General features: G+C 48.2%; 1 protein-coding gene across 2 annotated transcripts in view; it reads left to right on the top strand.

Annotated features, from left to right (window-relative positions):
- Positions 1-27,846, top strand: part of RP1 (RP1 axonemal microtubule associated) — a 1,013,486-nt gene that overhangs the window by 457,951 nt on the left and 527,689 nt on the right. For both annotated transcript variants that reach the window (XM_073679301.1, XM_073679302.1), the window contains exon 25: positions 634-797. In XM_073679301.1, coding sequence (XP_073535402.1) covers positions 634-797 — 164 coding nt within the window. The remainder of the gene's footprint in view (positions 1-633; positions 798-27,846) is intronic.

Genomic DNA, 27,846 nt, shown 5'->3' on the forward strand with positions numbered 1-27,846 from the left:
GACCTCAGACTTAGCCGAAGGTTCACCTTCCAACAAGACAATGACCCTAAGCACACAGCTAAAATAACAAAGGAGTGGCTTCAGAACAACTCTGTGACCATTCTTGACAGGCCCAGCCAGCGCCCTGACCTAAACCCAATTGAGCATCTCTGGAGAGACCTGAAAATGGCTGTCCACCAACGTTCACCATCCAACCTGACGGAACTGAAGAGGATCTGCAAGGAAGAATGGCAGAGGATCTCCAAATCCAGGTGTGAAAAACTTGTTGCATCATTTCCAAGAAGACTCATGGCTGCACTAGCCCAAAAGGGTGCTTATACTCAATACTGAGCAAAGGGTCTGAATACGTATGACCATGTGATATTTCAGTTTTTCTTTTTTTAATAAATTTGCAAAAATTTCTACAATTCTGTTTTTTTTTCAGTCAAGATGGGGTGCAGAGTGTACATTAATGAGAAAAAAATGAACTTTTTAGAATCTACCAAATGGCTGCAGTGTACCAAAGAGTGAAAAATTTAAAAGGGTCTGAGTACTTTCTGTACCCACTGTATATTTATTTTCAGTTTGTTTTTCTCTTATGGGGACATAGATTCAACAAATTAGTTAAAAAAAGGAATACATTTATCTTTACAGAGGGGGAATGGAAGATCACGCTTGTAACTGGCAATTTAGCCAATGCTGGCACTGATGCCACAGTATTCCTTCATGTCTATGGCACAGGAGCAAGTTCTGGCCCCATAATGTTGGGATCAGGGAGTCATCAGCTGTTTAATGTGAACAGTGCAGACACTTTCCAGGTATGTGGATAAAATTGTGGCTATTTACAATGCTGTAATTACCAGATTTACATAAACAGATGGTTATCATTCAGCCTGGATAAAAGTGAAGAGATAATTATTAAAATTCTCAAACTTCAATAAACAAGCTGTAGGCTATGTACATACAGTAGTGGAGAGATTCGTCCTCAATTCACCTGTCATCCATGCTGTTCAAAAAAGTCTGGACCTTTTGTTGAGAAATATATGGGGCAATATTATAAATGATTAACATTATAGTTTGTCATGAGTAACACAATGTACACAGCCAGGACCAGTGTCAACCAACATGGTGGAGACCACAATTCTCTCCTTAAGGCACGTAGCTACTCTCTGTTGTTTTGTGTGTGAGCATGGTATTTAATCTGGTCAGCAGAAAATATGTCAAGGAAACAGAACTGCAGGGCATATACAAAGTGGGCTACTATGTGTGAGGTGAAATATATTATCTTTAGATTCTATATATTTTACTTACTTAGCGGCATTATATTCCACAGTGCTTTACAAACATCAACATCGCTGGCCTCATTGGGGCTTACAATCTTAATTCCCTATGAGTATGTCTTTGGAGTGTGGAAGGAAACCCAGAGGAAACCCACGCAAACATGGGGAGAATATACAAATACCTTGTAGATGTTGTCCTTGGTGGAATTTTAATCAGAGGGGTGAGATTTGATCCCCTGCAAAGCAACAGCATTAACCATCTGACCACTGTGTTGCCCATGAGAATATCAGACCCTACAAGTACCTTTAATTAATCCAGGGATTTTTTTTGTTGTTGGCATTATCATTACTAATAATTAACCTTTCATACGTCTTAAAATACTTGCTTTAGACAAAATGTAAAGGTAAGTATCCAGAATACACAAAAAAGGGGAAACTGTCAAAATGGTGTCAGTGGTGAAGATGTCATGTCGGTCACATAACATTAACATTACAAACCGCACTACAAAAAAATAATACGTACAAAAATATAAAAAGTATAGAAAAATACTTACAAAATAGTATTAACTAGATAAAACAAATACAGTAAATTGAAGCAAAAAGTTGAACTTTTTGTTTCTAACTGCTTAAATCAATCATGACACAAATGATCCTTACTACTCCTACAAATGTTTTGTAGGACAACCCCTTCTATATGTCCTACTTTGTTATATAGATGTCAAAGAGACATATCCCCCACAAAGGACCCCTTTCTACTGACTAATATCAGCTTACATCGAGCGGCTCTCTATTCATTTGGATACATGGGTTTGCAGCTAACCACAGCTTCATCTGAATATAGCGGTTTGCCATTGTCTTTTAGCAGCCAGAGTCATGACAATTAGCTGATTGCCAGTAGTCTGCATATACAGGTGCATCTCGCTAAATTAGAATACCATCAAATAGTTAATTTATTTGTAGCGCCGGCGTCCCTGCCCTCTGCTAGGCAGGGACGCTGTTCCCCTCACCTCTCTGCTCCGTGCCCGGCGTCCTCCTCCCGCTCTGCTGGCAGCGCGCGCTCCTTCCCGGCCACTGTGCTTAGGGCGCGCGCGCGCGCTCTCCCTCCCTCTTAAAGGGGCTGCGCGCGCCGTCCTAAGGAGTCCCCGGCCAATGGCCGGAGGACTTCACCATATATAAGGCACCTCCTCCAAAATGGAGGTGCCCGAGCAATGTTGTTGCACTGTTCACTACTCTGCTTCAGCCCTCAGGTCCCGTTGCCAGTTACCTGCCAGATACCTGCTAGATTCCTGCCAGCTTGCTGTCTTATTCCTGCCTGATATTCTGCTACCTGCCTGCTAGCCTGAGGTCCGACGGTCTGCCTTACTACTCCTGTCAGTCTGTCTAAGGACCAGCTTGCCCGCTCACCTGGGAGCGCACATCAACTACCTGCCTGCTTGCCTGAGGTCCGACGGTCTGCCTTCCAACTCTTGTCAGTCTGTCTATGGACCAGCTTGCCCGCTCACCTGGGAGCGCACATCTGCTACCTGCCTGCTAGCCTACCTGGAGGCTCTGCCGTCACGTGCTGTGACCACCTGCCTGTCCAGTGACTCCTGCCCGCTCACCTGGGAGCGCTCATCTGCTGCCTGTCTGCTAGCCTACCTGGAGGCTCTGCCGTCACGTGCTGTGACCACCCGCCTGTCCAGAGACTTCTGCCCGCTCACCTGGGAGCGCTCATCTGCCGCCTGTCTGTTGGTCTTCCTGGAGGCTCCGCCGTTACATGCTGTGACCACCCGTTTATCCAGAGACTCTCGCCTGCTCACCTGGGAGCTCACGTCTACCATCAGCCGCCACAGGTCGTACCAACCCTTTACCCAGAGACTGCCCCGGTCACTTGCCGTGACCATCTGCCCGTTCACCCAGAGACTGCCCCGGACACTTGCCGTGACCATCTGCCCGTTCACCCAGAGACTGCCCCGGTCACTTGCCGTGACCATCTGCCCGTTCATCCAGAGACTGCCCCGGTCACTTGCTGTGACCTCCTGCCCGTTCTTCTAGAGACTGTCCCGGTCACCTGCTGTGACTGCCTGCCTGGTCGCCACCCGCTCCCTTACAAGGACCGCCCCCTTGTATAGTAGCTCAGAGGTTCCGCCTCCCAGACCCGTTACAGTTTGCTCGGGCCATGGAACCCGGTGGCACCCAAGCTCCCTCGCTCTCGGACCTGTGTCATGAACTGTCCCGTCAGAGGTCCCAACAGGAGTCCATCCTGGGTCACCTGCGGAATGTCAATTCTCGCCTGGACACTCTGACTGCCCCGCCAGCAGCCTCCGCCAGTGCCATGACTCGCAATCCGGCAGCTCCGCTGTCCACTAATACCATGGTATCCTACCCCGGACCCCGGCTTTCTGCACCTCCTCGCTTCGGAGGCGACTCCGCCCAGGCTCGGGGCTTCATAAATCAGTGCACCCTGCACTTTGAACTCCTGTCCCACCAGTTTAACTCCGACCGGGCCAAAATTGCCTTCATCATGTCCCATCTCACCGGGGAGGCCCTGGCCTGGCTAAATCCTCTATGGGAGAGAGGAGACCCCCTGGTGTCCGACTTGCCTGCCTTTCTCATGGCTTTCCGGAAAGTCTTCGACGATTCGACGAACCCGGACGGAAGACCTCATCCGCATCATCACTGCTACGCCTCCGTCAGGGAAGTCTCACCGTGGGCCAATATGCCATACGGTTCCGTACCCTTGCCTCGGAGCTGGCCTGGGATAACGACGCTCTGGTATCCGTCTTCTGGGAGGGTCTGTCCGGCCGTATTAAAGATGAACTTGCCGGTCGGGACATTCCTACCACTCTCGATGACCTAATAACTCTTGCCACCCGGATTGACCTACGGTTCCAGGAGCGTGCCAAAGAGGTCACCCGTGAGAGGAGGTTTCCACGTCTAGCTCCTACTTTTCAGAAATCCGTCTCTCCCCAGGTACACTCTCCTGAGCCTATGCAGGTCGACCAGACCAAGATGGTCAAAACCCGTCAGGACTTACGCCGTGCCGAGGGGAGCTGCTTCTACTGTGGCAGTAAGGAGCACCGGATCCGTGCCTGCCCGGAGAGGTCGGGAAACGCCTGTGTCTAGGTTCGCTCAGAGAGGTCGACCTAGACAAGAATAAATCCTCTCCATCTCTGCTGCTGTCAGTCTCAATTGTCTGCGGGGAGAACCGTTATTTCGAACTAGCCCAACTTGACCCTGGAGCAGCCGGGAATCTTATTTCACAGTCCCTGGTAGAGAAATACCGCATCCCCACCAAACCTCTGGCTGTACCCTTGTCTGTTGCTGCCATGGATGGGGGTCTCTTACCACGCCCCATCCAACTCATCACCGAATCCATTACTCTGCAGGTGGGAATGCTGCATTCTGAGAGTATCTCCTTTCATGTTCTGCCTGGACTCTCTCACGCCCTCTTGCTAGGTCTACCTTGGCTCCAGAGACATGCACCCGTGCTTGACTGGCAGACCGGAGAAGTCCTTCGCTGGGGACAGGACTGCCATAAGACCTGTCTGGTTCCCGTCCATCCCGTCCGTCCTTCTCCTACCCCAGCTAATCTACCTGGACTTCCGATTCCTTATTGGTCTTATGCTGATGTCTTTAATAAAAAGGAGGCAGAGACACTACCCCCTCATAGACCATACGACTGCCCTATCGACCTGTTACCTGGTACTACTCCTCCCCGTGGGCGTATTTATCCATTATCCGCTGCTGAGACCCGGTCGATGTCCGAATATATTGAGGAGAATCTGGCCAGGGGATTCATCCGGAAATCTACCTCCCCGGCGGGAGCAGGCTTCTTTTTCGTCAAAAAGAAGGACGGCTCTCTCCGTCCCTGTATAGACTATAGAGGCCTTAACCAGATCACGGTGAAGAATAAGTACCCCCTTCCGCTCATTCCGGAGTTATTTGATCGTCTGAGGGGGGCTAGAATCTTCACCAAACTGGACCTCCGTGGGGCGTACAACCTGGTTCGTATCCGTCAGGGGGATGAATGGAAGACGGAATTCAACACCCGGGACGGCCACTATGAATATCTGGTAATGCCCTTTGGTCTCTGTAACGCTCCTGCCGTCTTTCAAGAGTTGGTCAATGACATCTTCCGGGACCTTCTCTACTCCTGCGTAGTGGTGTACCTGGACGACATCTTGGTCTTCTCTCCGGATCTCCAGACTCACCGGAGGGACGTTCGTCAGGTCCTGCTCAGGCTCAGGCAGAATTACCTCTTCGCTAAATACGAGAAGTGCCTCTTTGAGCAGACCTCGCTTCCGTTTTTGGGCTACATTATTTCTCAGACCGGCCTACGAATGGATCCAGAGAAACTGTCTGCCATCGAGAAATGGCCTCGACCGGAGGGGTTGAAGGCCATTCAGCGGTTCCTGGGCTTCGCCAACTACTACCGCCTCTTCATACCGCACTTCTCTTCCCGGACTGCCCCAATTTCCGCGCTCACCCGTAAGGGTACTAATCCCAAAGAGTGGCCGCCCGAAGCAGAGGAGGCCTTTCTTTCCTTAAAACAGGCCTTCTCTTCCGCCCCGGTGCTGCATCGCCCGGACGGCAACAAGCAGTTCTTCCTGGAAGTTGACGCCTCCTCCTCTGGAGCCGGAGCGGTACTTACTCAAAAATCATCTTCCGGGAGGATGGTAACTTGCGGCTTCTTCTCTAAACTCTTCTCCTCCTCAGAGCGCAATTATTCCATAGGAGACCGAGAGTTATTGGCCATCAAACTGGCATTGGAGGAGTGGCGTTACCTGCTCGAGGGGGCTCTTCACCCGGTAATAATTTACACTGACCACAAGAACTTGGCTTACCTCCAGCATGCCCAGAGACTTAACCCGCGCCAAGCCCGGTGGTCCTTGTTTTTTGCTCGCTTTGATTTTGTTCTTCATTTTCGCCCGGCTGACAAAAACGTCAAGGCGGACGCCTTGTCTCGATCCTTTCTGGTGTCTGATCTCGAGGAAGATCCGAAACACATCATCGATCCCGCCAGAGTAATGCAGGTGGCTCCCGTGAGTCTAAATCGTCTCCCTCCCGGAAAGACGTTCGTATCAGTACCTGATCGGGAGAAGATCCTTCACTGGGGTCACTCGTCTAAACTGGCTGGCCACGCCGGTCAGAAAAAGACCCTCCAGCTTATTACCCGGCACTACTGGTGGCCTACCCTGCACAAGGACGTAATAGACTTTGTTTCTGCCTGTGTATCCTGCGCCCGCAACAAGGTTCCGAGACATCTGCCAGCCGGTCGCCTCCTTCCGCTTTCTGTACCTGCTGCCCCCTGGCAGCATATAGCAATGGACTTTATAACTGACCTCCCAGTCTCTGCCGGTTGTACGGTCATTTGGGTGGTCGCTGACCGCTTCTCCAAGATGGCTCATTTCGTTCCCCTGCCAGGCCTCCCGTCTGCACCCGAGCTAGCGAAAGACTTTATTCGTCACATCTTTCGTCTTCATGGCCTGCCCCTCCACATCATGTCGGATCGTGGGGTACAGTTCACCTCACGCTTCTGGAGAGCCACTTGTAAACTGCTAGACGTCACCCTGGACTTCTCTTCCGCTTACCACCCACAGTCCAATGGTCAAGTGGAGCGGATCAATCAGAACCTGACCAGTTACCTCCGGCACTTCGTTAATGCCCATCATTCAGACTGGGTGGATCTCCTACCATGGGCCGAGTTCTCTTATAACAATCACGAGAGCGAATCCTCCTCCAAATCCCCGTTTTTTGTAGTCTTCGGTCAGCATCCTCGGATTCCTTTTCCTGTCTCCACCTCTGTGGACAACCCGGCTGCGGAATCTCTCGTTAGCAAATTTTCCTCCATTTGGGAGAGTACCCGATCCGCACTCCTTCAGTCGTCCGAACGGATGAAAAGACACGCTGACAAAAAACGCCTGGATCCTCCACAATTTCGTCCTGAAGATAAAGTCTGGCTCTCATCTAAATATGTCCGACTCAAGATACCTTCTTACAAGTTAGGGCCTCGGTTCATCGGTCCCCTGGAGGTCATCAGTCAGATCAACCCGGTGGCCTATAAATTGAAACTCCCGGCCAACTTACGGATCCCTAACTCCTTCCATGTATCTCTCCTCAAACCTGTGGTACTTAACTCTTTTTCCAAGTCTACAGGTACGCCTCCTGCTCCGGTTTCTGCTGAGGACGAGTTTGAGGTAGAGAACATTCTTGCCACCAAAAGGGTAAGAGGAAAGACCTTTTTTCTAGTAGATTGGAAGGGGTTTGGTCCTGAGGAGAGAACGTGGGAGCCCCGGGAGAACATCCATGCCCCGCTCATTCTTGCTAAATTTCTGTCTGGCCTAAAAAAGGGGGGCCTAAAGGGGGGGGTACTGTAGCGCCGGCGTCCCTGCCTAGGGACGCTGTTCCCCTCACCTCTCTGCTCCGTGCCCGGCGTCCTCCTCCCACTCTGCTGGCAGCGCGCGCTCTTTCCCGGCCACTGTGCTTAGGGCGCGCGCGCGCTCTCCCTCCCTCTTATAGGGGCCGCGCGCGCCGTCCTAAGGAGTCCCCGGCCAATGGCCGGAGGACTTCACCATATATAAGGCACCTCCTCCAAAATGGAGGTGCCCGAGCAATGTTGTTGCACTGTTCACTACTCTGCTTCAGCCCTCAGGTCCCGTTGCCAGTTACCTGCCAGATACCTGCTAGATTCCTGCCAGCTTGCTGTCTTATTCCTGCCTGATATTCTGCTACCTGCCTGCTAGCCTGAGGTCCGACGGTCTGCCTTACTACTCCTGTCAGTCTGTCTAAGGACCAGCTTGCCCGCTCACCTGGGAGCGCACATCAACTACCTGCCTGCTTGCCTGAGGTCCGACGGTCTGCCTTCCAACTCTTGTCAGTCTGTCTATGGACCAGCTTGCCCGCTCACCTGGGAGCGCACATCTGCTACCTGCCTGCTAGCCTACCTGGAGGCTCTGCCGTCACGTGCTGTGACCACCTGCCTGTCCAGTGACTCCTGCCCGCTCACCTGGGAGCGCTCATCTGCTGCCTGTCTGCTAGCCTACCTGGAGGCTCTGCCGTCACGTGCTGTGACCACCCGCCTGTCCAGAGACTTCTGCCCGCTCACCTGGGAGCGCTCATCTGCCGCCTGTCTGTTGGTCTTCCTGGAGGCTCCGCCGTTACATGCTGTGACCACCCGTTTATCCAGAGACTCTCGCCTGCTCACCTGGGAGCTCACGTCTACCATCAGCCGCCACAGGTCGTACCAACCCTTTACCCAGAGACTGCCCCGGTCACTTGCCGTGACCATCTGCCCGTTCACCCAGAGACTGCCCCGGTCACTTGCCGTGACCATCTGCCCGTTCACCCAGAGACTGCCCCGGTCACTTGCCGTGACCATCTGCCCGTTCATCCAGAGACTGCCCCGGTCACTTGCCGTGACCTCCTGCCCGTTCTTCTAGAGACTGTCCCGGTCACCTGCTGTGACTGCCTGCCTGGTCGCCACCCGCTCCCTTACAAGGACCGCCCCCTTGTATAGTAGCTCAGAGGTTCCGCCTCCCAGACCCGTTACATTATTTCAGTTCTTCAATGCAAAAAGTGAAACTCATTTATTATATAGAGTCATTACAAACAGAGTGATCTATTTCAAGTGTTTATTTCTGTTAATGTTGATGATTATGGCTTACAGCCAATGAAAACACAAAAGTCATTATCTCGGTAAATTAAAATAGTTAACAAAAAACACCTGCAAAGGCTTCCTAAGCATTTAAAAAGGTCCCTTAGTCTGTTTCAGTAGGCTTCACAGTCATGAGAAAGACTGCTGACTTGACAGATGTCCAGAAGGCAGTCATTGACACACTTCATAAGGTCTCAGAGTTCCAATTTTCATTTGGAAATCAGGGTCCCAGAGTCTGGAAGAGTGGAGAGGCACACAATCCAAGCTGCTTGAGGTCTATTGTGAAGTTTCCACAATCGGTGATGGTTTGGGGAGCCATGTCATCTGCTGGTGTAGCTCCACTATGTTTTATCAAGACCAAAGTCAGCGCAGCCGTCTACCAGGAAATTTTGGAGCACTTCATGCTTCCCTCTACCGACAAGCTTTTTGGAGATGGAAATTTCATTCTCCAGCAGGACTTGGCACCTGTCCACACTGCCAGAAGTACCAATACCTGGTTTAAAAACAACAGTATCACTGTGCTTGATTGGCCAGCAAACTCGCCTGACTTTAACCCCATAGAGAATCTATGGGGTATTATCAAGAGGAAGATGAGAGACACCTGACCCAACAATGCAGACGAGCTGAAGGCTGCTATCAAAGCAATCTAGGCTTCCATAACACCTCAGCAGTGCCACAAGCTGATTGCCTCCATGCCACGCCGCATTGATGCAGTAATTGATGCAAAAGGAGCCCGACCAAGTATTGAGTGCATTTACTGAACATACATTTCAGTAGGCCAACATTTCAGATTTTAAAAACATTTTTCAAGCTGTTGTTATAAAGTATTCTAATTTACTGAGATAATGACTCTTGTGTTTTCATTGGCTGTAAGCCATAATCGTCAACATTAACAGAAATAAACACATGAAATAGATCACTCTGTTTGTAATGACTTTATATAATATAGGAGTTTCACTTTTTGTATTGAACTGAAATAAATAAACTTTTTGATGATATTCTAATTTAGTGAGATGCACCTGTATAAAACTGGTTGTCCTGATGGAAACCCCTTTAGCTTGTCTGTGCCAAGTTTGAAAGCTACTTCCTTATCACAGGGGATCGTACTGATGGGACTTCCACTGATCCCAAGAACGGAGCTCTGATGAAGCTGAGCATGCACACCTCCACTTCATTCCTCCTCAGTGACACTTGGTTAAAACAAAACTGCATGTGTCCAGCTTTTCTTACTTGGACCCACTGGACAATCACCTTGATTTTGGTATGCATTGGGAAAAACATACAGTACTGTGCAAAAGTTTAGGCAGGTGTAGAAAAAATGCTGCAAAGTAAGAATGCTTTCAAAAACAGAAGTCTTAATTGTTTGTTGTTATCAATTAACAAAATACAATGTAACATAGTAACATAGTTTTTAAGGTTGAAGGAAGACTATGTACATCTGGTTCAACCCATAGCCTAACATGTTGATCCAGAGGAAGGCAAAAAAACCATGTGGCAAACACCAAGCTCCACATTGGGGAAAAAATTCCTTCCCGACTCCATACGACAATCAGACTAGTTCCCTGGATCAATGCCCTATCAAGGAATCTAGTATTTATAACCTGTAATATTATACTTTTCGAGAAAGGCATCCAGGCCCTTCTTAAATTTTAAAAGTGAATCACTCATTACAACATCATGCGGCACAGAGTTCCATAGTCTCACTGCTCTTACAGTAAAGAATCCCCATCTGTGATTATGATTAAACCTTCTTTCCTCCAGACGTAGAAGATGCCCCCTTGTCCCCATCTCAGGCCTCAGAGTAATAAGATCAGTAGAAAGGTCTTTGTACTGTGCCCTCATATACTTGTACATTGTAATAAGATCACCCCTAAGCCTTCTTTTTCCACAATAAATAACCCCAAGTGTAATAACCTGTCTTGGTATTGCAGACCCCCCAGTCCTCTAATAACCTTGGTCGCTCTTCTCTGCACCCGCTCTAGTTCAGCTATGTCTTTCTTTTACACCGGAGACCAGAACTGTACACAGTATTCTAAGTGTGGTCGCACTAATGAGGTAAAAAATATAGAGGTAAAATTATGTTCTCCTCATGAGCATCTCTGCCTCTTTTAATGCATCCCATTATTTTATTTGCCTTTGTAGCAGCTGCCTGACACTGGCCACTAAACGTGAGCTTGTCGTCCACCAATACACCCAGGTCTTTTTCAGTTACAGTTTTGCCCAGTGTTTTACAATTAAGCATATAATTATACATTTTATTTCCTCTGCCCAAGTGCATTACCTTACATTTATCCCCATTAAAGCTCATTTGCCATTTATCAGCCCAAGCTTCTAGTTTACATAGATCCTCCTGTAATATAAAATTGTCCTCCTCTGTATTGATTACCCTGTAGAGTTTAGTGTCATCTGCAAATATTGAAATATTACTCTGTATGCCCTCTACAAGGTCATTAATAAATATGTTAAAAAGAAGGGGGCCCAATACTGACCCCTGTGGTACCCCACTGTTAACTGAGACCCAGTCTGATTGTTTTCCATTATTAACCACCCTTTATTTCCTATCACTGAGCCAATTCTTAACCCACATACATATATTTTCCCCTATCCCCATTGTTCTCATTTTATGTATCAACCTTTTGTGTGGAACCGTATCAAAAGCTTTTGAAAAGTCCATATACACAACATCCACTGCATTTCCTTGGTCCAGTCCAGAACTTGCCTCCTCATAAAAACTGATCAGATTAGTTTGACAGGAACGGTCCCTCGTAAACCCATGTTGATATTGGGTCATGAGGTTATTCTTCTTCAGATACTCTAGTATATCATCTCTTAGGAAACCGTCCAGGATTTTACCCACAGTAGAGGTTAAGCTTACCGGCCTATAATTTCCAAGTTCAGATTTTGTCCCCTTTTTGAATATTGGCACCACATTTGCTATACGCCAGTCCTGTGGTACAGACCCTGTTATTATGGAATCTTTAAAGATTAAAAATAATGGTCTATCTATGACGTTACTTAATTCCTGCAGTACTCGCGGGTGTATCCCATCTGGTCCCGGGGATTTGTCAACTTTAGTGATTTTTAGACGCCGCCGTACTTCCTGCTGGGTTAAGCAAGTGACATTTAATGGAGAATTTTTGTTATCACTAATCATGTTTTCTGTCATGCGATTTTCTTGTGTAAATACGGTTGAAAAAAAATCATTTAGCATATTGACTTTTTCCTCATCCTCATCCACCATTTCACCCAGACTATTTTTAAGGGGGCCAACACTATCATTTTTTAGTTTTTTACTATTTATGTAGTTAAAGAATATTTTGGGGTTATTTTTACTTTCTCTGGCAATGATTCTCTCTGCCTCAATCTTTGCTGCCTTGATTTGTTTTTTACATAATTTATTTAATTTTCTATATTTATTTAATGCCTCATCACTTCCTACTTGCTTTAGTTCTCTAAATGCTTTCTTTTTGTCACTTATTGCGCCCCTTACAGCTCTATTTAGCCATAGTGGTTTCCTCCTATTTCTAGCATGTTTATTCCCAAAGGGTATATATTGTGCACAGGTCCTATTCAGGATGTTAATAAAAGTCTCCCATTTGCTTTGTGTAGCTTTATGTCTCAGGATATCGTCCCAGTTTATTGCACTAAGATCATCTCTCAACCATTGGAAATTAGCCTTCCTGAAGTTTAGTGTCCTTGTAACCCCTCTACTACACATCTTATTAAAGGTTACATGAAAACATATTATTTTGTGATCACTATTACCCAAGTAACCCCCAACTCGTATACTTGATATGCGGTCTGGCCTATTGGTTAATATTAGGTCTAGCAGTGCCCCCCTTCTTGTTGGGTCCTGAACCAGTTGTGAAAGGTAATTGTCTCTCATAGTTGTCAAAAACCTATTACCTTTGCTTGAACTACATGTTTCTGTCCCCCAATGTATTTCAGGGTAGTTGAAGTCTCCCATAATAATGACATCTCCTTGAGTCGCTGCTTCATCTATTTGCTTTACGAGGATATTCTCCGCTACTTCCATTATTTTTGGAGACTTATAACAAACCCCTATCAGTAATTTATTATATTTTCCCCCTCTCCTTATCTCCACCGACAGGGACTCTACATTTTCATTAGATTCACATATATCCTCCCGCAAGACAGGTTTTAAGGATGATTTTACATAAACCCCCCCCCTCGCTTGTTTGTACGGTCATTTCTGAACAGACTATAGCCCTGTAAATTAACTGCCCAGTCATGGCTCTCATCCAGCCACGTCTCAGATATCCCTACCATGTCATAATTATATTCCAACAAAATTAATTCTAATTCCTCCATTTTGTTGGTGAGGCTTCTGGCATTAGTGTACATGCATTTTATGCATCTCTCTGTACCTCTATTCCTTCTTACTTTATTGACTGTTCTAACCCCACCCCCAATTTCTTTATTTGTGCCCAGGTCACTATCTGCACTATGTTCCCCACATATAAAATGAATACCCTCCCCCCCAATCCCTAGTTTAAACACTCCTCCAACCTTCTAGCCATTTTCTCCCCCAGCACAGCTGCACCCTCCCCATTAAGGTGCAGCCGGTCCCTAGCATAGAGTCTGTAGCCAACTGAAAAGTCGGCCCAGTTCTCCAGGAACCCAAATCCCAAATTCCTACACCAGTTCTTGAGCCACTTATTTATCTCCCTAATCTCCCGTTGCCTCTCTGGCGTGGCACGTAGTACCGGTAGTATTTCAGAGAATACCACCTTGGAGGTCCTTGCTTTCAGCTTGCAGCCTAATACCCTGAAATCATCTTTAAGGACCTTCCACCTACCTTTAACTTTGTCATTTGTGCCAATGTGCACCATGACCGCTGGGTCCTCACCAGCCCCTCCCAGTAATCTGTCAACCCGATCAGCGATGTACCGGACACGAGCGCCAGGTAGGCAGCACACTGTTCGACGATCCCTGTCTTTGTGACAGATTGCCCTATCTTTGTGAATGAACAAAAGAGAAATCTAAATCAAATCATTGTTTAATGTGACCAACTTTGCCTTCAAAACAGAATCAAAGTATCAATTTTTCTAGATACATTTGCGCACAGTTTTTTGGAGGAACTCGGCAGGAAGGTTGTTCCAAACATCTTGGAGAACCAACCACAGATCTTCTGTGGATGTCGCTTTTGCATGTTTCTTCATGTAATCCCAAACAGACTGGATGTTGAGATCAGGGCTCTGTAGGGGCCGGATCATCACTTCCAGGCCTCCTTAATCTTCTTTGTGCTGAAGATAGTTTGTAATATTTGTGGTCACACTACAATATTGATGTGATTTAGATTTCTCTTTTTTTTTCATTTTTAATTTTGTTAATTGATACAAATAAACTATTAACACTTCTATTTTTTAAGTATTTTTCCACACATGCATAAAACGTTTGCACAGTATTGAACATTTTTTAAAAAGCCATATATTACTTTGTTACAATTTCTCTTCTTGTTGTCATCCCTGGCTCATATTGCAATATGTAACCTCACATTATATGCCATGCTTGTGTAAAATAAATGTTTGAATGTTTTTGTCTAAAGACCAGACTATTTCTGGTTTTCTATGGTTTTATTTATAATATTTTGTCACCTTTGCCAGATAATGCATTGGAATTCAACCAGCCTCAGTAAAAGCTAAGATCAGATATAACACATTGCCTAAGTTGAAATCTTTCAGGAAAGTAATTGAGAAGACTGTATGCTTTTATTTTTATGTGAGGCCTTAGCTATGGCTGCCAATGCAGTCACTTAAGATGCGATTCCCTTAGGAGGTTCTTTCTTTGTATTTTCGTTGCTGTCTCTATCAATGTTCATCACCCTTCGAAGCTGCTTCTTTACTATACACCTAGTAGTTATATAGCAACTTTGATGGCTCAGATAAACTGAATTTCCCTTAACAATTCAAGGCATAGTATTTTATAATGAATAACCCTGCTCACAAAGATCTCATTATTAGTTGTAGTATTAATACTTTTACTAACAATAGATGAATACTAGCAACATAAGAAAAAAAGAAACGTGTTTTAAAAATCAGAAAATTGCAGCTAATAGCTTCTGCCATGATTGCACAGTTAGTCATAAATTTCAATGAGGCTATAGTAAAAGCTAAACATTCCCCTATGGACTCTTATCTTGTCTAAAATAGATGTCAATAGTATCTGTAGAAGTCAAGCAGTGGAATTTGATCAGGCTGAGACTGGCCCACGGGGGAACAGGTAAATCCCCCGGTAGGCCCCCAAATGAGCATTGCTTGGCACAGTACACTTAATATAATATTTACAAACAAAGGCATGATTTCATCATTCATTTAAAAATAACATAGTTTATTATATAGAGGCACAAGCTAATTCCTGAAAGAGAGTCAGGTATTATTGCATGTAGATGAACGCTGTTACTGTGTTACTGATGTGCCTTTGCCCTTTGGTACTCCGGTCAGACTCTGAGCATGATATTTATGCTGTATAATCTCCATTTAATAAAAGGATCACTAGAGCATACAAAGTACCAGGTCAGGTGGACCCAGTATTTTCAAATGTGCTTGTGTTTTAAGGTGTGATTTGCTAGGTTTGCGCTTCTTGACAATTGCTTCTTAAAACATTTATTAATGTAAATCAGACAATGGCAATAACAGCCAATAATATGGGACTTTGCCTTATGAATTTATTTTTTTAGCAATAATTTGTATTAATCTTAGATGAACAACTTCCAACCAGGGGCGGACATACCGCTAGTGCAGCTGCACCGGGGCCCGGAGATGGAGGGGAACCTTTGCAGGTAGGCTGATAATGAGGGAAATCTGGCCTGTTTCTCGGAGCGCGAGGCTCTGGGGGGCCCATGACCAGATTGCCCTCATCATATACGGCAGGCAGAGAGCGATCCTTGCAGCTCTGCTGTCTTTAGGAGAAAATTACAGCGGAGCTGCAGGAATATATCCTCTGCTTTCTGCCCGCCCGGTGCTTCTGTCTGATGCAGGCGCACGTGGCTTGATGACGTCAGCATGCTGCGCGTGCCTGTGTCAGGGAGAAAGTTGCCATAGACGACGATGCTGTGGGGGAACGAACTGAGAGGAGAGTTGTTTTCTTTTTTTTTAACCAATATACTGGGGAGGGTACACTGAGGGGTGGTGGAGTGGATACTGAAGGGTGGTGGTGAAGAACAATGATGGGGGTGGTGGAGTGGAGACTGAGAGGTGGTGGTGGGGTGGACACTGATGGGTGGTGGGGAAGAACAATGATTGGTGTGGTGGAGTGGACACTGAGGGTGGCGATGAAGAACAATGATGGCAGTGGTAGGGTGGACACTGTTCACCACCACCACCATTGTTCTCCCCCACCACTCCTCAATGATGGAGTGGTAAAGAGGACACTGAGTGGTGGTGGGGGAGAACAGTGATGGGGAGAACAGTGATGGAGAGTGGGGAAGAGGACACTGAGGTGTGATGGGGTTGGGGAGAGGACACTGAGATGTCATGGGGGAGAACAATGATGGGGTGGGGGAGGGGACACTGAGGTGTGATGGGGAGAACAATGATGGGGAGTGGGGGAGAGGACACAGGTGTGGTGGGGGAGATCAGTGATTGGGAGTTGAGGGAGAGGATACAGGTGTGATGGGGTGGGGGAGAGGACACTGAGGTGTGATGGGGAGAACAATGATGGGGAGTGGGGAGAGGACACTGAGGTGTGGTGGAGAGGACAATGCTGGATTGGGGGAGAACAATGTTTGGGGTGGTAGAGTGGACACTGAGGGCTGGTGGTGGAGAGGACAATGATTGATGTGGGGGAGAGGGCAATGATGGGGTGGGTGAGATGACAATGAGGTGGGTGAGGGAAAGGAAAATGCTAGAAGTGGGAGAGAGAACAATAAGGGGATATGGGAGATGACAATGAGTGGGATGAGGAGAGGACAATGAGGCAGGTGAGAATTGGGATGGGAGTAAGGGGGACTTATAATGGACTTATGAACAGGGGTATGGGGAGGAGGGCATTAGATATGGATGTAAAATGAATTGGGGGGTGGAGGAGGGCGCTAAGTCACTGATAGTGTCATAATGAACTGTGAGATGGGGGAGGATGCTATCAGGGACTTAAAATTTATTGGGGAGTAGGAGATGAGGGGGTAACGTGGATAGGACACTTTGTAATGAATTAAAAGGTGGGAGAAGACGCTGTCAGGGACTTGTAATGAATTGGGAGGTGGCGGAGGATGCGCAGTACCTGATAACGTCTTCTCCCACCCCCAAATTTATTATGATTTTATCAAGTACTCACAATGAATGAGGGGGGACACGTTTTTGACATCCTTTTTTGCACATTTTCCTTCACACATTAGTACTTGTCAAATATGCTGCAAGAATTCACATCTGCAAGGAAAAAATAAGCAACATGTGGATGAGACTTCAGGGATCTCATTCATTTTGCTTGTACTGTAAAGCCTTGCATATTTTCTGTGTGCATATAGCCTTACAGTTAATAGGGGAGAGTCACAGAAACTGAACAATTTATATTATTGGGCAGCAGAGATTATAGTTAATGGTGGGCACAGTGCTGCTTATGACTTTATATTTTGACTGGTGCTTGACTAATAGCATATTAGTAGGGTACATATCCGTATTCAGGGGCACTGTGCGGTGGAGACACATGTACGTATACAATGCATGTAACGTTATTTTCAGGGCTGTGGTGATCATCGTGACAAGACGAGTCGTGGCTGGGAGATGTCAGCATGAAGGTCTGACCAGATAGAGAAAAAACAGCAGAAGACGAGACGTCAGCGGTAAGTTCCTGGATGTAACTATTATTCTGTATCGGCAGGGAATGACTTGGAGGGATAATATTATCTGTAAAATTTCTTAGACCACATTCTCAAATTCGTGTCATATGTCCATGTGCTTTCATATTTTTTTATTGGACGGCACACGGACTCGTAGAGTTTTATAGATCCATTCACATATTTGTGAAAATCACAGATCTGAGAATGAGATCTGTGAAGGTCAGAGAATGTCCTGTTCTGATCCGATTTTGAGGATCAGAATAGGACATGCTCAATGCGTCTGTAAAATTGGGCAGCACACCGACACTGCACACAGATACAGAAATGTAGCCCTATTATGTATAGCTCAGTCCCTTAGTATATAGTGTACTCACTTATTATCTATTGCGCTGTCCTTAGTTACATAGTTTCCTTTTTTATTATGCATAACACCGTCCCTTATTACATACGATCCTCTCTAGTTATACAGTACAGACCAAAAGTTTGGACACACCCTCTCATTTAAAGATTTTTCTGTATTTTCATGACTATGAAAATTGTACATTCACAATGAAGGCATCAAAACTATGAATTAACAAACGTGGAATTATATACTTAACAAAAAAGTGAAAAAAATGAAAATATGTCTTATATTCTAGATTCTTCAAAGTAGCCACCTTTTGCTTTGATGACTGCTTTGCACACTCTTGGCATTCTCTTGATGAGCTTCAAGAGGTAGTCACCAGAAATGTTCTTCCAACATTCTTGAAGGAGTTCCCAGAGATGCTTAGCACTTGTTGGCCCTTTTGCCTTCACTCTGCGGTCCAGCTCACCCCAAACCATCTCGATTGGGTTCAGGTCTGGTGACTGTGGAGGCCAGGTCATCTGGCGTAGCACCCCATCACTCTCCTTCTTGGTCAAATAGCCCTTACACAGCCTGGAGGTGTGTTTTGGGTCATTGTCCTGTTGAAAAATAAATGATGGTCCAACTAAACGCAAACCAGATGGAATAGCATGCTGCTGCAAGATGCTGTGGTAGCCATGCTGGTTCAGTATGCCTTCAATTTTGAATAAATCCCCAACAGTGTCACCAGCAAAGCACCCCCACACCATCACACCTCCTCCTCCATGCTTCACGGTGGGAACCAGGCATGTAGAGTCCATCTGTTCACCTTTTCTGCGTCGCACAAAGACACTGTGGTTGGAACCAAAGATCTCAAATTTGGACTCATCAGACCAAAGCACAGATTTCCACTGGTCTCATGTCCATTCCTTGTGTTCTTTAGCCCAAAAAAGTCTCTTCTGCTTGTTGCCTGTCCTTAGCAGTGGTTTCCTAGCAGCTATATTACCATGAAGGCCTGCTGCACAAAGTCTCCTCTTAACAGTTGTTGAAGAGATGTGTCTGCTGCTAGAACTCTGTGTGGCATTGACCTGGTCTCTAATCTGAGCTGCTGTTAACCTGCGATTTCTGAGGCTGGTGACTCGGATAAACGTATCCTCAGAAGCAGAGGTGACTCTTGGTCTTCCTTTCCTGGGGCAGTCCTCATGTGAGCCACTTTCTTTGTAGCGCTTGATGGTTTTTGCAACTGCACTTGGGGACACATTCAAACTTTGCCCAATTTTTCGGACTGACTGACCTTAATTTCTTAAAGTAATGATGGCCACTCATTTTTCTTTACTTAGCTGCTTTTTTTCTTGCCATAATACAAATTCTAACAGTCTATTCAGTAGGACTATCAGCTGTGTATCCACCTGACTTCTGCACAACACAACTGATGGTCCCAACCCCATTTATAAGGCAGGAAATCCCACTTATTAAACCTGACAGGGCACACTTGTGAAGTGATTGAGGAAAAATGGCCATCGACCTGGCGGGATCTGAACCTGTTGGGTAATCCTACACTGATCAATCTTTTCCCCATCGTGGTCTCTTTAGCACTATGGGGGAGTATTTTCAGAACAAAAAAAATCTGTTTTTCCTGTGAGAACCAAGGGGTAGTGTCCGCTATCAATTCTTTCGGCCGCATCACCACCGGTGGTGAAAGTATTGTAAAGGCTAGTGTTAATGAGACTATCGTTGAACATGTAGATAGTGGCGTAATTCAAGTTGGTTCCCCTAAATCTGATTGTCAATGCTATTTCTCATTTGCAGTGGGACCAGTTCCGGTTGCTGGCACCTCAGGCATCAACGACAGGTTTGGTATGCTCTCCAGAACTATGGAATCTTCCCTTCGAGCTGTTAGGAGTCTGATTGGCCAATCATTATCTACGAGGACCTGGTCATCATATGAGGTTGCATGGCAGTTGTGGGAGGAATGGAAATTTGCAGTGGGACACCCTTTAGAGAGTGACAGCCTATTACTATTATTGGTTGGTCATCGCTGGGAGGAAGGTTGGTCAGTGCCAAAAATAAATAATTTCATAGCAGGTTTAGCCTTTGGCTTTAAAGTAAGGGGTCTTCCGGACGTAACCAAAGCAACATTGGTTCGCCAGGCACTAAAAGGTTGGCGGAAGGGTTGGAAGGTGAGAGATTGGAGACGGCCTGTATCGTATGGACTATTGTTAACTCTGGGGCAGCTACTCGCGTCAGTATGTAAGTTCCCATGGGAGATTAGATTATTTCAGCTAGCCTTTTCTCTGGCTTTTTTCGAGGCCTTGCGTTTGGGTGAGTTAGTTAGCCCATCAAGATTCGTCGGTGGGAGTCTCTCAAAAGAGGACGTGAATTTATATTTGGATAGAATAGAAGTATTCATTCGGTCTTCAAAAATGGATCAATTCAAAAAAGGGTGTAAAGTGGTGCTGTTCTTTGAAAGCAGCCTTCAGCCTGTCTGCATTGTTGGGTCTGGTGTCTCATCTTCCTCTTGACAATACCCCATAGATTCAGTATGGGGTTAAGGTCAGGCGAGTTTGCTGGCCAATCAAGCACAGTGATACTGTTGTTTTTAGTCCAGGTATTGGTACTTCTGGCAGTGTGAACAGGTGCCAAGTCCTGCTGGAGAGTGAAATTTCCATCTCCAAAAAGCTTGTCGGCAGAGGGAAGCATGAAGTGCTCTAAAATTTCCTGGTAGTCGGCTGCGCTGACTTTGGTCTTGATAAAACACAGTGGACCTACACCAGCAGATGAAATGTCTCCCCAAACCATCACTGATTGTGGAAACTTCACACTAGACCTCAAGCTGCTTGGAATATGTGCCTCTCCACTCTTCCTCCAGACTCTGGGACCTTGATTTCCAAATGAAATGCAAAATTTACTTTCATCTGAAAACACTTTGGACCACTGAGCAACAGTCCAGGTCTTTTTCTCCTTGGCCCAGGTAAGACGCTCCTGGCGTTGTCTATTGGTCATGAGTGTCTTGACACAAGGAATGCGACACTTGTAGCCCATGTCCTGGATACGCCAGTGTGTGGTGGCTCTTGAAGCAATGACTCCAGCAGCAGTCCACTCCTTGTGAATCTCTCCCAAATTTTTGAATGGCCTTTTCTTAACAATCCTTTCAAGGCTGAGGTTATCCCGGTTGCTTGTGCACCTTTTCCTACCAAACTTTCCATTAATGTGCTTGGATGCATTACTCTGTGAACAGCCAGCTTCTTTAGCAATGGCCTTTTGTGGCTTACCCTCCTTGTGGAGTGTGTCAATGACTGCCTTCTGGACATCTGTCAAGTCAGCAGTCTTCCCCATGATTGTGGAGCCTACTGAAACAGACTAAGAGACCTTTTTAAACGCTTTGCAGGTGTTTTTTGTTAATTATTCTAATAATGACTCTCGTGTTTTCATTGGCTGTAAGCCATAATTATCAACATTAACAGAAATAAACACTTGAAATAGATCAATCTCTTTGTAATGACTCTATATAATATGAGTTTCACTTTTTGTATTGAAGAACTGAAATAGATTAACTTTTTGATGATATTCTAATTTAGTGAGATGCACCTATATGTAACAACGCTCTTCTCAGTCACAGCAGGATGATATACCCTCTGATAGCGACACTATCCGACTGAGTCAGTATTCTGCTCAGCCCACCTCCTCTGCCGCCATAACAATTAAGGTTGTGACGCACCCCCTGGGCCATATTCTTTAGGGGAATACCCGGAGCCGGATCAGATGGGGGTTGTAGTCTCCGAGTGGCTGTGACCCGGTCCGTGCCCAGGGTGTCAAGCTCAGAGTATGTGGCAGTCCTACAGATGTTATAAAGTTCTTTATGTCGACTACGCCACCCGTTGTATTGCGGTCACTACGGCCGCCGCTGCAGCAGGGTCCGCTGAGGCTGATGGTGTTGGTGCAGCTTTTGATAGTATAACCCCCAACGGGTGGGGTATAGCCTCAGGGGGTCAGGTGCAGAGGATGGGGGTTGTGGTGGTGCAGCATAGATGGTAATTAAAGACAGAGTCGGGTTGTGCAGTTTAGGGTATTTACTTACTGCTGATGTTCCGGTCACTCCAGCTTCAAGTGACCACCCGAGCCGTGCTGCGTCCACCAGGTCCTGGATTCAGCCAACCCCCAAGCAAGTCCGGAGCGTGACCCTGAGCCCTCCTTCCTGTCCTGTCTTCTGGCCGTCCCCACCAGGGATCCACCTAGGTCCAGCTCCCTCGGGCCTTCTGTTGGGAGACCCTTGGCCTTGGGTTCCCTGACCCTTCATGTGGTTTGCCTTCAGGGTGGATGTGGTGGGTGGCCGTGGCAGATCCTGCCCACGGCCTCCGGTCTCTGGCTAGGGTGTGCTTTAGCCCCCACCAGTTTGGGATCCGGTACCCAGTTGCCAACTCTTCACCCGGTGATGGACTTTGGGTTCTCAGAGTCCTTTTCTTTCACCCCCTCTGGGTCTTTCTTCCTTTCTCCTCTCACTCTCTCTGGGGCTGCTCTGCTCCTCTTCCTCTGACTTCTCACAGACTGACTGACTGTGGCAGACTGACTCCTCTGCAAAGACTGACCCTGATCTTTGATGGTGCCCACCTTATATACTCCCTCTATGTGTGAGCTCAGGTGACCAGCACCCAATGAGCTCCTATCTTTACCCAGGCTGCTCCCCCTATCTGCCCCTACACTACTGGGATGTACCACCCCCCTCCCACTCCAGCCAGGAACAGACTCGGTCGTACCTGCACATTTCTAAGTGGGAGTACCGTTGGTCTGTTCCTCGGAAATGGGATGTGTGTAGTGCATGCAGCTCTCTGGGCTCAGTTTCACACTCCATCCTTACCCGGGAGTGGAATATCACACCTCTGGGTTGAGGTGCAATACCCCTGTAGCAGCCGAATCCTCAGGGTGCTACATTCCCCCCTGGTAAACCACAGCACGTCCTCGGGCTGTAAGAGATAAACATCCACAAACATACATTTTTTTTTATATAAACAACATAATAAAAACATATAAAATATCATATATATATCAGCATCATCATAAAACTTTTCATATTAATAACATTCTCGTCGCCTCTGGCTCCTCCTCCGGTCACTGTGCAACGTGTGACCGGGTAAAGTGCGACAGTCTTTGGAACTCGTGGCTTTCCTATAAAACCAGTAGGGGGCGCTTTAGGAAGCGCAACTATTTACAAGGGGTAGTAGGGCCGCTCTCAGTCCTCGGCCAGCTAATGGGAATAGGGATGACCGCTCTCAGTCCTCGGTCAGTGGGATTAAGGGAAATACGGGTAACAGTTCAATTCGCTGGTCCCAACGGGGACTATATTATCAGCAACAGTTTCTTTGGTACCCCTACGGGTAACTATATACAGCTTCTACTCTGCCGTACTCAACGACGACGTCCTCCTGCTCTTTCTTTGTGGTTACCTTTAGCTTCAGACCCGTCCGGGTCCTCTTGTTCTTCCTCCTCACACCGCAGCTCTTCCTCCATCAGGCGATGCACATGGAGGGCGTAGGGTCCTTTGGCACACTTGTGCCGGGTAAAGGTGACCTCGTCCCCGATGTAAAGGTCACGACCTCTGTGTCCCTCCGGTAGGTGGGACTCAACGTCTCTCCTGGTCACGAAGACGTCGCCTGGGGTGCGGTGGTCTCGGATGAAGCCCCACCCATGCTGCATGTTAAACTTGATCACAGTCCCGGTGGTGCGGGGACTATGCGCTGCACGGGGGTCTCTCCTGGCCCGGCTCTTCTGCTCCGCGCTACTTATCTGGGCTTGTTGTTCCCGGACCCGCCTCTCTCTCCGCTCCCTCTCAAAGACCTCGAGCTGCTGGCGGCAGCACTCTGCACGCTCCGCTGCGGCTGCCCGAGTCTCTTGAGTGAACCCCATGAGATCTTCTCCGGTGGGGTCCCACTCAAACTGCGCTTCTGCTAGCGGGGGCGAGATCCTCTTAACGGGCTTTGGAGCCGGGATCAGGGGTTCACACATGGGCCTTGCCCTCTTTTGGAGCTCTTGTTCGTAGTACTCCCTGGGCCAGACAAAGGGCTGCCCGTCCGGCCATGTGTGTTGGGCGAACAGATCTTCTCCCAGATGCGGCACTTTAGGTTTTATGGGCGCGGTGGTGGTGGCGGCGCCCGGGTTGCCCAGGCCTTGCGGCCAGGCCTGGGGCACCTGGAAAGTGAAGGGCACCGTAAGGACGGCGGCGCCCTGGGCTACTTGGCCCTGCGACCAGGCCGGTGGCTCCGCGGAGGTAGGGGGCGCTGTTGGTATTGCGGCGCCCGGGGGTACTAGGCCTTGCGACCAGGCTGGTGGTACTTCCTGCTTGGTCACGCTCGGGGTCGAGGCGTGTGACGTCACAGGGGTCGCGGCTGCGGCTTCCGGTTGAGGCCTAGTCTGTGGCGGTGACGTTGCGGTTACGGGCACGGCAGGGGGTACTTCGGGCTCTGCGACGGGGAGCTGGGGCAGGCACGCGGTTTCCCGGCTTGGGGTAGAGACGTCCCCTTTACCTGCCTCCTTTCGTTCGGCTCCCTTCTCGGCGCCGTCTCCGGCCTTCAGTCCTCCTGCGCCATCCTCAGAGGCGGTCTGTCTCCTCGTCTTGGGTGGCGTGCTCCGCTGACGGGTCTCGGTCTGCTGGGCCATCTCACGGCTCCACTCCGCCAACGTCTCTCGCTGCACCCGGGCCATCCTCCGTGCGAGGCCCTCCAGAGCGGTCTGCGCACACTCCCGGTCTCGGGGGAGCTGTGCTAGGACCTCCACTAGGCCTAGTGGGGTCGTTGCTTCTAGCAGGCTCCTGACCAACGGGTCGGTGCTGCTCTGCTCTCCTTCTGCTGTTTCCAGCAGGCTCCTGGCCAGCGGGCCGGTGCTGCTCTGCTCTTCTCCCATCTCCGGGTAAGCTTCTTCTGGACTCAGCTCTAGGCTTCTTGTCTCCGGGTGCGCTCTCTCCAGACTGCTCCAGGCGACACCCATCTTTGCTCTCTTCTTCTCAGTCCTCCCACTTCGAGGGCGGTCCCGGGGCCACTTGGTGATTGTCAGCTCCAGGGGCAGTTCTTTCACGCTGACAGACACCTCTAGCATCACAGTCTCTGTTGGTGGGGGCGGTTTCCACTTTTGGCGCCATTTTCGGTCCTGGCCCACGATGGGAGGCGGCCTCTTGCCATCCTCTGGCACGCCCATAATGGCGTCCGCTCTGACAAGGCGGGAAACCTTTGGAAATGGCGGGAATCGTCTCCCAGTGGCGGGAAACTCTGCAGATGGCGGGAAAAAGCTGTTAATGGCGGACAACCGGCGGGAATCGACCTGTGATGGAGTCCGATGGCGGGGACCCTCCGGAACCGGCAGGAGACTTCTTTTTGAGGTAAACTTGTTCTTTTCTTCAGGCACGCAGTACCCGGTTGTTGCGGGCACGAGATCCTGCCGACTACGCCAAAGTTGACGCACCCCCTGGGCCATATTCTTTAGGGGAATACCCGGAGCCGGATCAGATGGGGGTTGTAGTCTCCGAGTGGCTGTGACCCGGTCCGTGCCCAGGGTGTCAAGCTCAGAGTATGTGGCAGTCCTACAGATGTTATAAAGTTCTTTATGTCGACTACGCCACCCGTTGTATTGCGGTCACTACGGCCGCCGCTGCAGCAGGGTCCGCTGAGGCTGATGGTGTTGGTGCAGCTTTTGATAGTATAACCCCCAACGGGTGGGGTATAGCCTCAGGGGGTCAGGTGCAGAGGATGGGGGTTGTGGTGGTGCAGCATAGATGGTAATTAAAGACAGAGTCGGGTTCTGCAGTTTAGGGCATTTACTTACTGCTGATGTTCCGGTCACTCCAGCTTCAAGTGACCACCCGAGCCGTGCTGCGTCCACCAGGTCCTGGATTCAGCCAACCCCCAAGCAAGTCCGGAGCGTGACCCTGAGCCCTCCTTCCTGTCCTGTCTTCTGGCCGTCCCCACCAGGGATCCACCTAGGTCCAGCTCCCTCGGGCCTTCTGTTGGGAGACCCTTGGCCTTGGGTTCCCTGACCCTTCATGTGGTTTGCCTTCAGGGTGGATGTGGTGGGTGGCCGTGGCAGATCCTGCCCACGGCCTCCGGTCTCTGGCTAGGGTGTGCTTTAGCCCCCACCAGTTTGGGATCCGGTACCCAGTTGCCAACTCTTCACCCGGTGATGGACTTTGGGTTCTCAGAGTCCTTTTCTTTCACCCCCTCTGGGTCTTTCTTCCTTTCTCCTCTCACTCTCTCTGGGGCTGCTCTGCTCCTCTTCCTCTGACTTCTCACAGACTGACTGACTGTGGCAGACTGACTCCTCTGCAAAGACTGACCCTGATCTTTGATGGTGCCCACCTTATATACTCCCTCTATGTGTGAGCTCAGGTGACCAGCACCCAATGAGCTCCTATCTTTACCCAGGCTGCTCCCCCTATCTGCCCCTACACTACTGGGATGTACCACCCCCCTCCCACTCCAGCCAGGAACAGACTCGGTCGTACCTGCACATTTCTAAGTGGGAGTACCGTTGGTCTGTTCCTCGGAAATGGGATGTGTGTAGTGCATGCAGCTCTCTGGGCTCAGTTTCACACTCCATCCTTACCCGGGAGTGGAATATCACACCTCTGGGTTGAGGTGCAATACCCCTGTAGCAGCCGAATCCTCAGGGTGCTACAGTTGTACATAGCCGAATTTCCATTCCATCAATGGCACCTGTTTCTGTTCTGTCTCACAATCCTCTAACCCAGAGCATACACAGAGGTTGAGGAACATACAACACTTATTAAAGTTGATCTATTGGAAGTGATGAATAGCCAGCCTTTGTATTCGGATGACATGGTGCTGGAGGAGAAGGAGGACACAGTTCTAATGCCAAGCTGTGTTGCTGGCTCTGTGAGTCATGTTGGTAGAGGCAATGGCAGTGGTAGTAGCATTCTGTGCTATTGCAAATGTTGAGATGGAAATCAGGTAGCGGGAAAGGAGCTCAGGCAATTTTCTAAACAGAAGCAACTGTGAGCCAAATCAGGGATAACTATGATGATAATGATTCTGTGGTGGAAATGACCTGGGAAGCACACAGAGATGCTGTGGAGAGGTGTTGGTCTCGTCAATTCTCATCGCAGGTAACATGCAGCTAAAAGATCCCCTATGGTAAATTCTGCTTATTCTGCAGTCAGCTCTGGAGGAGGTTCAGGAGTCGCCATAGTGCCTAAAAGCTATGATGGTTGTTGTTGTGGTGGCGATTCCTATGTGCAGGCATCCTGGGTGAGGGAATTCTTTTGCACATTGCTGGAAGGCCAGTCTATTGCAATGTACAGGCTATTCTGTTTGCTGCCATTTGCATCCTGGCACACATTGACTAGGAAGTCCGTCACTCCATCAGCATGTGAAACTGCATCACTTGCTCATGGGAGGAAAGCAAACTGAGCAGCAAGCTGAGGAAGGCAAAAGCTGTTCTTCTCCTTGTGATTGTCGTTGTGATAACGAGTCTACACCCACAAGCAGTGCCTTGCCGTTGTCATCAGCCCCATCATCCTCCTCATCTATTACTCTCTATACTTTTCCTTCTCTCCCTCCATTGTGTCATCAGTTAGTCATTTGAGTGCCCAAGAAACATGCATGCAGTAGTGCGTTTGTGTGGAAAGTGAACTCCCACATGTCTAAGTTCACAATAATCAATGCCAAAACTCCTGAATAGTACTGCTTTTTACAAAAGAATCGCATGTATGATGGATACCTGGCTGCAATTTTTTTATGAAAAAAGCCATGTCTGCTAAAAAATATATATATATTATGTTCAAATGTTTAATACATCTCACAGCTCTCACTTTCTTTGTAAATTTTGCTGA

Source organism: Phyllobates terribilis, unplaced genomic scaffold (genome assembly GCF_046119375.1).
Source record: "Phyllobates terribilis strain yellow unplaced genomic scaffold, ASM4611937v1 Scaffold_4__5_contigs__length_816908805, whole genome shotgun sequence".
Lineage (NCBI taxonomy): Eukaryota > Metazoa > Chordata > Amphibia > Anura > Dendrobatidae > Phyllobates > Phyllobates terribilis.